The sequence below is a fragment of the Pongo pygmaeus genome, chromosome 1, assembly GCF_028885625.2.
Source record: "Pongo pygmaeus isolate AG05252 chromosome 1, NHGRI_mPonPyg2-v2.0_pri, whole genome shotgun sequence".
Lineage (NCBI taxonomy): Eukaryota > Metazoa > Chordata > Mammalia > Primates > Hominidae > Pongo > Pongo pygmaeus.
Genome location: NC_072373.2, coordinates 137913707 through 137929047, shown reverse-complemented (window position 1 = coordinate 137929047; position 15341 = coordinate 137913707). Strand labels below are relative to the sequence as shown.

The 15341-nt window shown below is 36.0% G+C and overlaps 1 protein-coding gene across 2 annotated transcripts in view; it reads left to right on the top strand.

The window, feature by feature from the left end:
• Positions 1 to 12471, top strand: part of BTBD8 (BTB domain containing 8) — a 104383-nt gene extending 91912 nt beyond the window's left edge. For both annotated transcript variants that reach the window (XM_054476405.2, XM_063664833.1), the window contains 5 exons: positions 4564 to 5281; positions 5546 to 5633; positions 6058 to 6197; positions 8007 to 10337; positions 11611 to 12471. In XM_054476405.2, coding sequence (XP_054332380.1) covers positions 4564 to 5281; positions 5546 to 5633; positions 6058 to 6197; positions 8007 to 10337; positions 11611 to 12077 — 3744 coding nt within the window. In that variant the 3' untranslated portion in view covers positions 12078 to 12471. The remainder of the gene's footprint in view (positions 1 to 4563; positions 5282 to 5545; positions 5634 to 6057; positions 6198 to 8006; positions 10338 to 11610) is intronic.
• Positions 12472 to 15341: the final 2870 nt, after the last annotated feature.

The window sequence follows — 15341 nt, the reverse complement described above, 5'->3', positions numbered from 1 at the left end:
CAGTGAGTACAGAGTTTCCATTTTGCAAGATGAAAAGTTATCTGTTGTGCAACGAAGTGCATGCAGCTAACATTACTACACTGTTACTGAAGTGTATTAAAGAGTACTTAAGTGTATTAAATGGTTAAGATGGTAGATTTCATGTTTTGTGTGTTTGTTTGTTTGTTTGTTTGTTTGTTTGTTTGTTTTTGACCATCCACAAAGTTATTTGGTGTTTTCCTTATAACCTGAAATAAATTTTTCTTCCCAAAAATGTTATTAATTATGGTTAGGGTTCCTAGCTAACTTACAGATGTTCACTTAACCAATAATATATTCAAAGTACAAAATTATTCTAACCTCTGTGTGGTACAATGATAGACATACATTGAGAGTTCCAGTTTGGAATGCAATGAACGTATTGCCCTGCAGAGTGGAATAGGAAATCCTTTTTTCTTCCTCATCAGCCAGTTGATAGGAACTAATGCAGCTCCAAGCCACAACTGAGAGTTCTCATGGCTTGAGGAAGAGGTCAAGCTCTAAATGTCTTGAGTGAGAAACTGGGAGACTGGAGTTTTTGCCAGTTAACCTCTTAGGATTGTTTCCAAAGTGGGTTTCACAAGATACGAGCTCCATCTAGCATCAACTATAAGTTGGAGAGTTGCTACACACCATAGCTCCTCTTTTTTTTTTTTGAGACGGAGTTTTGCTCTTGTTGCCCAGGCTGGAGTGCAATGGCACGATCTCGGCTCACCACAACCTCCGCCTCCCAGGTTCAAGCAGTTCTCCTCCCTCAGCCTCCCGAATAGCTGGGATTACAGGAATGTGCCACCACACCTGGCTAATTTTGTATTTTTAGTAGAGATGGGGTTTCTCCATGTTGGTCAGGCTGGTCTCGAACTCCCGACCTCAGGTGATCTGCCTGCGTTGGCCTCCCAAAGTGCTAGGATTACAGGCGTGAGCCACCGCGCCCAGCCCCATAGCAACTCTTATAGACCGATGATGCATATTATACCTTGAAAGGGCTGAGAAACACTAAAGAATACTTTTGAATTATTGCATCCAAAATTTCCCCCAATGTTATAGCTATGGAATACAACTAGGGTCCCCTCAAGCCTTTTAAAGCATATTATACGATTCCACAGAACATACTCTAGGAAATGGTGCACTAGGACTTTTTTTTCTGTGTTTGTTATTATCCCCATGTTTTTTAAAGGCCTCCAGGAATTAGCCTACTTGCCTTCCTGTCCCCTGCTACTAACCAGGCTTTTCCTCCTTCCTTGCCTTACTGCAAAATAGAACAAAGTTTCATTATTTTTCCTCATCCTCCTGACTTTGTGGTTGTCTAAGTCTTTTTTCTGTTAAGAACAATGGGAAGGAAGGAAGTTTCCCCCAGAAAGACAGTGATGTGCTGAAATGGATACTGGACACAAAATCAAAAGAGTTCAAATTTTGGCTTTACATTTATTATGTGTCATCTGTGAGTCTTAGTTTGCTTATTTATAAAATGGAGTAATAAAACCTAGCAGGATTATTGTGAAAATTAGGTGAAATAATTTATGTGCAATTTTCTGGTATGTAGTAAGTGCTCAATAAATGTGGAGCAAATAAATGTGTTTTCCAAACAGGGATGAGCTATCTAGGAGATGGGAGAAGGTTAATCAGATAAGACAGGGAAAGAGGTTTTTTGTTTGTTTGTTTTGTTGTGGTGGTGGTTGTTGTTGCCTGCTTCATTTTTCCTTCATAGAGCGATTTAAGAAGAGTGCTTAGTACCAAAATACTTAAGGATAAAATATATGATATCTGGGATTTGCTTCAAAATAAAATGGGGGTAGCTGTGTATGAAATGGAATTGTAATTAATAATGAATTAATAATTTTTAGTGCTGGCTATTAGTTACGTGAGTGTTCATTATACTCTTCTGTCCTCTTGTGATGATGTTTAATTTTTCCTATTTTTTGAGACAGGGTCTCACTCTGTCACCTAGGCTGGAGTGGAGTGGCACAATCACAGCTCACTGCAGCCTTGACCTTCTGGGCTCAAGGGATCCTTCCACTTCTGCTTCCTGAATAGCTGGCATAGGCCCAAGCTACCATGCCTGGCTAATGTTTGTATTTTTTTTTTGTAGAGGCGGGGTTTTGCCATGTTGCCTAGGCTGGTGTCAAACTCCTGGGCTCGAGCAATCCTCACCTGACCTATTGTGAAATTTTTCAAGGCATACAGCTATACCATATACTATATAGATTTCACCCATAGCATAATACTTCAAGATGCATAAATTCAAGGATAGAATAAATTAAGTAGATTCAGTGTTAAGGGTGGGAAGGAGTTCTAAAAGCAGAAGTCAGCCTGGTTTTAGGTATTAAAAATAGAGAAATGTTATTTTTTGAGCTAAGATTTGAGCAAGAAAACAAAAACTGAGGACCAAGCCTATTTGAACGTTTTAAATGTTAGAATCCTAGAAGACTGCTGTGAATAGGACCAGTCTCTACGCTGTGGACAGGCATAAGCTGAGACCCAAAGCTGTTAATAATTTCTGAAATGTCCCAGGTTGGTTAGAGGCAAAACTAGGACAAGAATATAGTGATTGTTTTATCACCATGCTTTCCTTTTTTCTAAATTTAACCAAGTTATTTATTGTGTGTTTTTTTGTGTGCACACACATTCATATATGTTATTTTATCTTTGACAACTTTTAATGTAATTGGAAGCTTTTCATATTTAAAAATACACCTTAAACTGCATATCAAAATATGCAATATATGCCCAGAGTTAACAACGTTGATTACGTTTTTTGTTTGTTTGTTTTTTGAGTATCCAATATGTGACATGGTGCTGAGGGATACACAAGATGAAGAGAGCACAGGCCCTGCCTTAGACCTCTACAATCTCATACAGCTTCCAAAGGAAAAAAAAAACCATTTGCATACTTACATAAAGAATGACAATAGGACGGGTGGTGGCTCACGCCTGTAGTCCCAGCACTTTAGGAGGCTGAGGTGGGCGGATCACAAGGTCAAGAGATCAAGACCATCCTGGCCAATGTGGTGAAACCCTGTCTCTACTAAAAATACAAAAATTAGCTGGGCATGGTGGCGCATGCCTGTAGTCCCAGCTACTCGGGAGTCTGAGGCAGGAGAATTGCTTGAACCTGGGAGGCGGAGGTTGCAGTGAGCTGAGATGGTGCTGCTGTACTCCAGCCTGGCAACAGAGCAAGACTCCGTCTCAAAAAAAAAAAAAAAAAAAAAAAAAAAGAATGACAATATTGGCCAGGCGCGGTGGCTCATGCCTGTAATCCTAGCACTTTGGGAGGCCGAGGCAGGTGGATTGCCTGAGCTCAGGAGTTCAAGATCAGCCTGGGCAACATGGTGAAACCCTGTCTCTATTAAAATACAAAAAAATTAGCCAAGCGTGGCAGCATGTGCCTGTAGTCCCAGCTACTCAGGAGGCTGAGGCAGGAGAATTGCTTGAACCCTGGAGGCGGAGGTTGCAGTGAGCGGAGATTGGGCCACTGCGCTTCAGCCTGGGTGACAGAGCAAGACTCTGTCTCAAAAAAAACAAAAAAAAAGAAAAAAAAAAAAGAATGACAATATGATCTTAAAATATTATCCTAGAATTTCTACCAACTTAAAAATTTTCTTTGTTCCATTTCATATCAAGGTTGGTTCTAAGGAAAATGATGAAGTAGGTACGTTTATCTTCAGTGCCATTTTATTTGTCCCTTTTTAGCCTATTTCAACTATTTTTAGGATCCCTTTTCCTTCGCTTCCTATAGCCAGCCAGTGCTATACTAGTATCTTATTTGTCCAAAAACCAAGCTTTGCAGATGTAGCGTATTGATGTGCTGTGCTTCCTAGGAGCTTTAAAAAAAATTTTTTTTAAATAAGGACTCCAAGAACTAAAGGATTCTTCCCACAGAGGATTAAGTCTTTAATGATAAAATTTCTGGCACTTGGAATAAGGTTGAAGAGAGAATTTTTATTGAAAATCTTTATAATGTCCCTCAAATTATGCCATATAGATGACTTCGGTGTGAGGTTAAATCATGAGCTCAAGTCCTGATTCCATCCCTCACCAGCCTGAGACCTGGGGTAAATCACATACCTACTTTAATCCTCAATTTCTTGTCTAAGAAATAGAAACAGCCACAGGAGCTAGTTCATGCCACTGTTGTGAGGATTAAGTTGGATGATGTATACAAAAGATGTAGTATAAAACATGGGAGTAAGCGTTCTAAAAAATCTTGGATATTATCATTCCTCAAGGCATCCTGAATCTTTATAGACATTAATCTCTACCAAAACTTCAGACATTAATAAAGCATTCCTTTTATTATTTATTTACTTTATAGATAGAATAGCATGCCTTTAAAATAAACACTTATGCTGTATTTCAGATTTGATTAAGGTAATCTAAGACAAAATTTTGATCCAAATGATCAAAGACAGTTCAAGCTTTGACCTTAAATCATAATATGAACTTTTCTATTTTTTTCTTCTTTGAAAGACTGGCTTTTGGAAACATAAAATATTATATGTTAAAGATTTCAGTCAAATTACAAAGTATTTTTTTTCTTCTTTATAGCAAAGGAAACAAGTTTCTGACTCTGGTGATATAAAAATCAAATCTTGGAGGGGAAATAACAAGAAAGAGTGTTGGAGTTATCTCTCTACTAATAAAAAGATGAAATCTGATGGATTAGGAGCATCTGGACATTCATCAAGTACCAATAGAAATAGTATAAATAAAACTCTGAAGCAAGATGATGTAAAGGAAAAAGATGGTACAAAAATAGCATCTAAGATTACAAAAGAACTAAAAACTGGGGGAAAAAATGTTTCTGGAAAGCCCAAAACTTTAACAAAATCCAAAACAGAAAATGGTGATAATGCACGGTTGGAAAACATGTCACCTAGACAAGTTGTAGAAAGATCAGCAACAGCAGCAGCAGCAGCAACTGGACAGAAGAATTTAATAAATGGAAAAGGAGTGAGAAATCAGGAAGGGCAAATTACAGGTGCCAGACCCAAGGTACTCACAGGAAACTTAAACGTGCAAGCCAAAGCAAAGCCTTTGAAGAAAGCTACAGGGAAGGATTCTCCATGCCTCAGCATCGCAGGACGCTCCAGCAGATCCACAGATTCAAGTATGGAATTCTCAATTTCCACTGAATGTCTGGATGAACCAAAAGAAAATGGATCAATAGGAGAAGAAAAGCCTTCTGGACATAAACTATCCTTTTGTGATTCTCCAGGACAGATGGTGAAAAACAGTGTAAATAGTGTCAAAAATTCCACTGTAGGTGGGTTTTAGCACTGTAATTTTTAATATCTCCTGACAGTTAAAGTTCCTTAAAAAAACAAAAACCTAAACCTGTATTTGGGCTTTTATTTAGTTTCAGATGCCAACAGAATACTTATGTATATGTACTTATGCAAACAGAGAAAATGGTAGTGCTTCCCACTTTAATATTTCATTTTGTTTATAGTGTCTAACCAGTAAACTTACACATTTGTTACATATTTAATGTATTCTCTCTTATGACTCACTTTTTCTTAATTTATAGCCATAAAATCTCGACCTGTTTCAAGAGTTACCAATGGAACTTCCAATAAAAAAAGTATTCATGAACAAGACACTAATATAAATAACAGGTAGGTCTTCATTCAGTGTTTTAACCTATCTGTTAGCTTTCTCTCAAAGTTAATTATATGCTAACTGCTAGCTAAATATTTTTAAAATATCTTTTTTTTTTTGTTAAAAAAAAGTAATGTATTTACATAATATTTTAACACAGTTTTTTATTTATTAAAAGAAATTAGTATATGCAAAATGATTGAGGCACAATATTTAAAAGAATATATTAATGTGTACTATGGCATATGATTATACATTGCTTTATTATACTTGATCTACAGTTTTATAAACTTAAAAAGACTTATGAGCATATGATTTTTCTATTTTCAGGAGAGATGTATTTTTTATTTCTTGAAAAAAAACTGTTTCAGGTATTGGTCTTTTAAAAAGTTCATATTTTGGAATCTCAGTGTAATACTGAATGCAAATAATTTTTCCTAGTGTACTAAAGAAAGTCAGTGGCAAAGGATGTAGTGAGCCAGTACCACAGGCAATTTTGAAGAAAAGAGGAACTAGCAATGGATGTACTGCAGCTCAGCAGAGGACAAAGAGTACCCCATCTAATCTTACTAAAACTCAAGGTAAAGCCGAAATAGTACTGGATATCTTGAAATTATTTCCTTGTGTAAACTGGATAAGCCAAACTCTGATTTGGAACTTCAGTAGCAAATAAGCAAAATACAGTTTTACTCATTTTATGTTTGTTTCACACCATAGAGATGGGATTGTAAACTTTTACTTTTCAGACAGGTGTTTTGGGATGTAGGTTTGGTTTTGTTGTTTTGTTGTTATTATTGTTGAGACAGGGTCTTGCTCTGTCACCCAGGCTGGAGTACAGTGGCGTGATCACACTGCAGTCCTCCTTCCTCTGCCTCCCAAAGTGCTGGGATTACAGGCATGAGTCAACACACCTGGCCTCTGTTTGGTTTTTATTGTCTTTTGTGAGAGAAATAATTAAGGGAGTCACTAGTTTATCTGCATTTCTGGTCCTTTTAAATATTATGCCCATGTTTCTTGAAAGTTCCATTGATAATTTTAGGAATTTCATTTGTAAAACTGGCACTAAAGAGCTCTTTAAAAACTAATAGTGCAGGCTAGGCGCGGTGGCTCACGCCTGTAATCCAAGCACTTTGGGAGGCCAAGGGAGACCTCACCTGAGGTCAGGAGTTCAAGACCAGCCTGACCAATATGGTGAAACCCCATCTCTACTAAAAACGCAAAAATTAGCCAGGTGTGGTGGTGTGTGCCTGTTGTCCCAGCTACTTGGGAGGCTGAGACAGGAGAATTGCTTGAACCTGGGAGACGGAGGTTGCAGTGAGCTGAGATCGTGCCTCTGTACTCCAGGCTGGGCGACAGAGCGAGACTCTATCTCAAAAAAAAAAAAAAAAAAGTGATAATGATAATAATAGTGCAGTCTAAACAACTATAATACATAAGGAGGAAGAATTTCCCTTCCAGAATCTGTGTGAATCCATTGTTTTTCAGTGTTCTGAAAAGGAAAAGAGTACTGATCAGATTGCATAATTTGCTAACATAATAACTGATTTTCAAAATTGCTTTTATGTATCAAGCATTCACATATGTAAAAGCAGTTCGTAAAATGCTAAAAACAATTTTGATTTAGATTATGAATTATTACTGAAAATCAATTAAAAATAAGGTAGAGAAAACATTTTCATATCCTAGTAATAGCTAAATGTTAAACATTTTAAAATATTTGATAATTCTGTTTGACAGATTTGAATGTCCAAAATATCATCTCTAAGACTTTCACCAGTATAAACAAATGGATTCCCCAAATTAATCCCCTTCTTTCCAGTCAGCAGTTTTAGTTTCCACTGGAGATCTAAGTCGTTAACCCTAATGAGCTACAGTAATGATAATCTGGTTATGACAAGTAAATTGGTTTTATTCATGTTTGAAGAAAACAACTGCAACAATTTTAACAGTTCTATTTATTTTATATTTAGCTTGATTCTCCTTTTCAGCTATGTAGAGCACACTATTTTTTTTCTCCAAAAACTTCAAAGGGAAGACCTTTCTTGCTCCTTTGATAAAAGAAAATCCAATTTTTTCACCCTCATATATTTTTGCAAATCCAGTTTTGGCATAAAAATCAAGTCTCTTTACTTGAGGAAGAGAGATCCTATTTTAGTAATTTTTACTGGGACCCTGGAGTAGTCCCTCTATATTTTTAATTGAAAAAAATTTTTATTTTATCATGTAACTGATTCCTAATCTGTGCTTGTCCATTTGAGCATAGATATGTTACCCTTCCATTGTGTTCTTGATTTTATTTTTTCTGAAGTAACTTTAAAACAAATACTAAATTTTACTCACAAATTGGAGGTGATAATACATTACTGAATATACCCTCTTACTTTTCTTAGGATCCCAAGGAGAGTCACCAAACTCAGTAAAATCTTCAGTCTCTTCAAGGCAGTCTGATGAAAATGTGGCAAAGTTGGACCACAATACAACTACAGAGAAACAAGCACCTAAGAGAAAAATGGTCAAGCAAGTACACACAGCTTTGCCTAAGGTTAATGCAAAAATAGTGGCAATGCCTAAAAATCTAAATCAGTCAAAGAAAGGTGAAACTTTGAATAATAAAGATTCAAAACAGAAAATGCTTCCTGGACAGGTTATATCAAAAACTCAGCCTTCCTCCGAAAGACCTTTAAAACATGAAACATCTACTGTCCAAAAAAGTATGTTTCATGATGTGCGTGATAATAACAACAAGGACAGTGTTTCTGAACAGAAGCCTCACAAACCTCTCATTAATCTTGCATCTGAAATCAGTGATGCAGAAGCACTCCAGTCATCCTGCAGGCCTGACCCACAAAAGCCATTAAACGATCAAGAAAAAGAGAAGTTGGCGTTAGAATGCCAAAATATTTCAAAGCTGGATAAATCATTAAAACATGAACTGGAATCAAAACAGATTTGTTTAGATAAAAGTGAAACAAAATTTCCCAATCACAAAGAAACAGATCATTGCAATGCAGCTAACATATGTTGTCATTCTGATGGGAGTGATAATGTAAATTCAAAATTTTATAGCACCACAGCCCTAAAATACATGGTTTCAAATCCAAATGAAAACTCCTTGAACTCTAATCCAGTTTGTGGTTTAGACTCAACAAGTGCAGGGCAAATCCATTTGATATCAGTTAGGGAGAACCAAGTAGGGAGAAAAGATACAAACAAACAATCAAGTATTAAATGTGTGGAAGATGTTTCACTGTGTAATCCTGAAAAGACAAATGGTACCTTAAATTCTGCTCAAGAAGACAAAAAATCGAAAGTTCCTGTGGAAGGACTGACAGTTCCTAGTAAGTTGTCTGATGAATCTGCTATGGATGAAGACAAACATGCTACAGCAGACTCAGATGTATCTTCCAAGTGTTTTTCGGGACAGCTATCAGAAAAAAATTCTCCTAAAAATATGGAAACATCAGAATCTCCAGAGAGCCATGAAACTCCAGAAACTCCATTTGTGGGTCACTGGAATTTGAGTACCGGTGTTCTGCATCAGAGAGAGAGTCCTGAATCTGACACTGGCAGTGCTACCACCTCCTCTGATGACATAAAGCCCAGATCTGAAGACTATGATGCCGGAGGGTCTCAGGATGATGATGGGTCAAATGACAGAGGTATCTCTAAATGTGGCACTATGCTGTGCCATGATTTCCTTGGAAGAAGTAGCAGTGATACCAGTACTCCTGAAGAATTAAAAATTTATGATAGTAATTTAAGAATTGAAGTAAAAATGAAAAAGCAAAGTAGTAATGATCTTTTCCAAGTTAATTCAACAAGTGATGATGAAATCCCTAGGAAAAGGCCAGAAATATGGTCTCGATCTGCAATAGTTCACTCTAGGGAAAGAGAAAATATTCCACGAGGCAGTGTCCAGTTTGCTCAGGAAATAGATCAGGTATCTTCTTCAGCAGATGAAACAGAAGATGAAAGATCTGAAGCTGAAAATGTTGCAGAAAATTTCTCTATATCTAACCCAGCTCCTCAGCAGTTTCAGGGAATAATTAATTTAGCTTTTGAAGATGCAACTGAAAATGAATGTCGTGAATTTTCTGCAAATAAAAAGTTTAAAAGGTCAGTTTTACTTTCAGTTGATGAATGTGAAGAGCTGGGATCAGATGAAGGAGAAGTCCATACTCCCTTTCAGCCTTCTGTAGATTCTTTTTCACCTTCTGATGTTTTTGATGGCATTTCTCATGAACATCATGGAAGGACCTGCTATTCCAGATTCTCACGAGAAAGTGAAGATAATATTTTAGAATGTAAACAAAATAAAGGCAATAGTGTATGTAAAAATGAAAGCACTCTCTTGGATCTTAGTAGCATTGACTCTTCAAGAAAAAATAAAGAGAGTATTTCAGCCACAGGAAAAAAAAACACAATAGACATCCTATCCAGTAGAAGCAGACAGCTTCTTCCAGAAGATAAAAAAGTAAACAATGGAAGCAATGTGGATAATGACATTCAGCAACGCAGCAAATTCTTGGATAGTGATGTAAAATCTCAAGAAAGACCATGTCACTTGGAGCTTCATCGAAGAGAACCCAATTCTGACATACCAAAGAACAGCTCTACAAAATCTCTAGACTCCTTTCGGAGTCAAGTTCTGCCTCAGGAAGGTCCAGTGAAAGAGAGCCATTCTACAACTACTGAAAAAGCTAATATTGCTTTATCTGCAGGTAATGTACAGAAATAGAAATGCTAAATGCATAAGAAAATAAGTTTATAAAATTTTAAAGTTGTATGAAGCCCTGAATGTTATATTTTAGTCAGATAGAATAATTACTTAAGCAACAGATTAAAATTTTAAATGAAAAATGTCTTAATATGAAAATTAGCTAGTTACTCATTCTTTATTGTTCACTTAAAATCCTAATGAAGAAGTAATATCTAGTAAAAATTTTGATTGTTATATAGAGCTAACCTACTAAGAGATTTTACATGAAAGAATAAAAAGAAAAACTTAGTTTGCTGCTATTTAGTTATTTATGTATAATTTAACACAAGAACTCTTGACTATTAGAAATTTTATTATACATTGGATATGATTTATAGACTTGATAGTATATAAGAGGCCTGTGCAATCACTCTAGTAATGTGTAACTAAAAGCACTGAACTATTTTAACAACTAGATTGATTATTACAATTTATATACATTTTACAGAGATTAAAATTTTCAGGATCTGTCTATTCTAAAGTTTTCAAATAAAAAGATAAATTTCCTAAAAGAGATTATATTTAGAAGCAATGATAATATATGAAAAAAGCCCAGGCTTATTTCATATTGTTTAGATGATTTTCTGTCTAATTGTTTTATGTTTTTTGTCTTCCTTATTATAGTAATTCAGACTAATGACCCACATTTAAAATATGCAATAGTGGCTAACTGAGTAGCTATTGTGTATTATAACTAAGAAAAATACTGATCAGTAGTTTCCTGTTCAGCAAAATCGGAAGAATAAGGAGGTCTTTAAAGTTGTACTTTTTTGTTTGTTTGTCCTTGCTTGCATCTTCCTTTGCATGTGCAATATACAAATAAGCCTTTAGGTGAAATGTATTTATCCCTGCCTTTTGCAACGGACTTACCCTAAAAATCATCATCAAAACACTATGTCTTTTTTTTTTCTCTTTTTCTATTGTAGTGAATTAGATATATGTGCACATTCTATGTTTATGTTTAAATGATTTATGTTTTCTGTATCACAAGTTTTCAAATTAAAGTATGGAGAATTATTGTTAGTTACCTATGTTGATTTTGCTTCTAAACGTTACCCTTGAATTTTTAACACAGAAAAATGCCTCAAAAATCTTGTCAATTTTGTATAGATGTTATTTTTCCCATTCTGTGTTTTTTTTTGGACTATCACTGTTATATTGTGTTAATATTCTACAAAACTCTGAAGGTACCAATGTGCAGTTTTTACATTGTGTAGTATTATGAATTATTTCAGGAGACATAGATGATTGTGACACACTGGCACAAACCCGTATGTATGACCATCGGCCTTCAAAAACCCTGTCTCCAATATATGAGATGGATGTAATAGAAGCATTTGAGCAGAAAGTGGAATCAGAAACACATGTTACAGATATGGATTTTGAAGATGACCAACATTTTGCAAAACAAGATTGGACACTACTAAAGCAACTGCTCTCCGAACAGGATTCAAACTTAGATGTTACAAATTCCGTTCCTGAAGACTTAAGTTTAGCACAGTATCTAATCAATCAGACACTACTTTTAGCACGAGATAGCTCAAAACCTCAGGGTATAGCACATATTGACACTTTGAACAGATGGAGTGAATTAACATCTCCACTTGATTCCTCAGCGAGCATCACCATGGCTAGTTTTTCCTCTGAAGATTGTTCGCCTCAAGGCGAGTGGACAATTCTGGAACTGGAAACTCAGCATTAAGTGTTAACATTTTGGAAACATTTATGCCACTCCTTTATTTTTTGATGCCTATATTATATCCAAATGATAATTGCATTAGCCGGCTATAAACTTTCCTTAATATTGAGTCTTTAAAATTTAATGAGGTAAACATAGTTTATTTATTAATATATCACATATAGAAAAATGTTTTTCTAAAGTTTTTGAGCATGTTTTCTCTAATTATTAGAGAAATTAGAAGACTTATAAGGAAACCCTTGCTTCAGTTTTCCTTTCCTAGCTGATGATTTGTTCACTTGTTCATTATTCAAGAATTTAAAATGTGAATGCACAAGTAGATCAGTCCCTTTACTTTTTGCTCTGCATAGGGTAACATAGTAATTTAACAATAAAAAACTTACTGTGCTTGTGTCCATTCATGTAGAGTTTTCTGTGACTAACATTCAAACTCACATTTAGGTGATTGAGGCTGATAGCTGAGTGTTGGGGAAAATCTTAGCTTTCCCAGCAATTCAGGCCCAGGAAATTCTGAAGCAAGTACATCTCAAATTTCAACCACATCATTACTAAAACAAGAGAAATGGAATTTCCTGTCCCTCTCTTCTGGGGATATATCCACAGAAGGGAATCTGCCCTTGTTCAAAAGCATAGACTTCCTTTACAGGTAGTCACTCATTCTCCATTTTCCATTCCGTGTTAGGGATATGTTGGAACTGCACCTGCAATAAGCCAGCACTAAATATAAACTTGAAAATGAGTATATGAGGCAATTGAGTTACGGAGTTTAAATTGTGTGTATGTGTATGTATGTGCACACACACTCACGTTTGCTTTCTTGGTGTGTCATTATATACCAGTTCCTTATTTCCTGGATCAGATTGTCTTTCAGTCTGTAATTTTGGTAGTAAGTCAAAGATAAAAACCTTTGCTACAAAATGCTACCTGGTAGCGAGTACTTGGGTACTTTTGATATTGCCTGTGGGATTATGGGATTTCATAAATAAGCCTCTCTCAAAGCTTTGTGACTCATAATTCTCTGAAATATATCTGAAGTAAGGAAATAGTTTAGAATCCCTTTTCTAAATTAGTAAAGTCTTCAGAAAATATGATCTATAACTATTGAATACCAAGTCATATTAATGCACAATTATTTGTTCTAGTAACATAGTTATGTTAGGGTTAGCTGCTAACCTATTATACCATAAATTTGCTATGCCTTTTTTTAAACTAGCTCTGTGAAGAGGGGCACTCGTTTAAGAAACAGTTACCAACTCATTCATTCAAAGTCAAGAAACAGGCTCTGGATTTAGGCACTTGGGTGTAAAGAAAATAAGACTTGATTCCTGCTCTAAAAATAAATAAATAAATAAATAGTTTAGTTTCTAGTAAGGGGACATGGTGGGGGATAATGTAAGAAAAAGTTCAAAATATAGTATTACAAAAACTTTGTAACTTAGAGCTGGGTGGGAATTTAGAGATTATTTCATTTTCTCTCTTCAAATTCCAAAGAAGGGCTCTGATGCCCAGAGGAATTAAGAGCTTGCCCAAGATCCCATAGCTAATTTGTGGGCTAGGATTCAATATCTGTAGCCCACAATAATACCACTTTGGTATTATTTCTACCACACAACACACTTTATTTTTCTCATAAACCTGAGATCAAATACATTTACAGGTAGTTTGCAGTACAGATAGTTTGCAGTATAAAGAAGTATTATATGATAGAGTCAAAGACAGCACAAATTCCCAAGACACTGTTTTCTTTTTCTTCAAATATGAAATTATTTTAAGTGTTATTTTCAAAAAACTTGCTCAGAAGTTCACAAGTTTATAATTGAAAATTTCTTTTCCCAGCTTTAAGGTCTTAAAATCTTCTTAAACTGCTAAACATTAAAATCTACTCAGTTTCACATCACATCTGCAAGTAGATAACTAACTAGGAAGGCATTTTGCTTACATAATAACCACCCAGAGAATTTCGGGACATATTGTGTTTTCATAGTATGCTCTTCTGTGAACCACACATCTACCAGTCTGTTTGCTATGGGACTTTTCATCCCATACTAGTGCTTCATCATTCAATAAACAAAAATTGAAAAAGAATTCCTGACATTGATTTAGCACTTACAACATGCTAGATGCTATGCTAAGTGCTTTAAGTATGCATTAACACATTTAATTCTATGAGATATGTCTTCTTATCTTTATTTTACACATGAGGAAACTAATGTAGAATCCTTACCCTGGATGAGCTACCATTGTAGAAGAAACCAAAGGAGAAAATAACACACTACACTATTGTTTGTATGGGAGCCCAGAAGGACAGCTTGTCAGGAAGAGGTTAGAGAAAACTTCTTAGGGCAAGTAATAGTCTGTGACTGCTTCAGAATTTCTATGGAGGAGTTTTATTAGCTGCAATCTAGTTGAAAGTCCAAGGGACTTATCTTGAAGATGCACTTGTATAGCGAGTACTTTGCTTTTACTTAGTATGTTGCAGATAATAAAAATGCAAATCTTTTTAAAGATGCTTTTTGTACATAGTTTACATGAGATTGCAAAACTCCAATCATCCATACGAAATATTTTTTTAAATTTTGATTTGGGTTGCTTAGGGGGACTGATGGGATTTATGGAAAGGGTTTAAAGCCCCCGTTATACAATGTTTTGGTGAAACCAGGTAACATCTGATGCTGGCCCAAGGATGAGTAGGAATTTGCTTGGTGACAGGGCAGTCTAGATATGGCACTACATTAAGGAATAGTGACCAGGGTGGGTATTGAGTATAGGGAGAAGAATAGTAGGAGATAGGGCTAAAGAGTTGAGCTGGTGGGCCGGGCACAGTGGCTCATGCCTGTAATCCCAGCACTTTGGGAGGCCGAGGCGGGTGGATCACAAGGTCAGGTGATTGAGACCACCATGGCTAACAGTGAAATCCCGTCTCTACTAAAAATATAAAAAATTAGCTGGACATGGTGGCACGCACCTGTAGTCCCAGCTATTTGGGAGGCTGAGGCAGGAGAATCGCTTGAACCTGGGAGGCAGAGGCTGCTGTGAGCCGAGATTGCGCCACTGCACTCCAGCCTGGCGACAGAGTGAGACTCCATCTCAAAAACAAACAAACAAAAAAAACAGTTGAGCTGGTGCTGGGTTCCCAAGGTTGTTACTATAAATGCAATCTTCAAAGTGTTCAAGCCTTGGATTTGGTGGGTATTATGTCTCCTTTATTATGCATTCATTTATTTAGTTTAACACAATGTATTTCCATGTTCTTGGGAAATAACCACC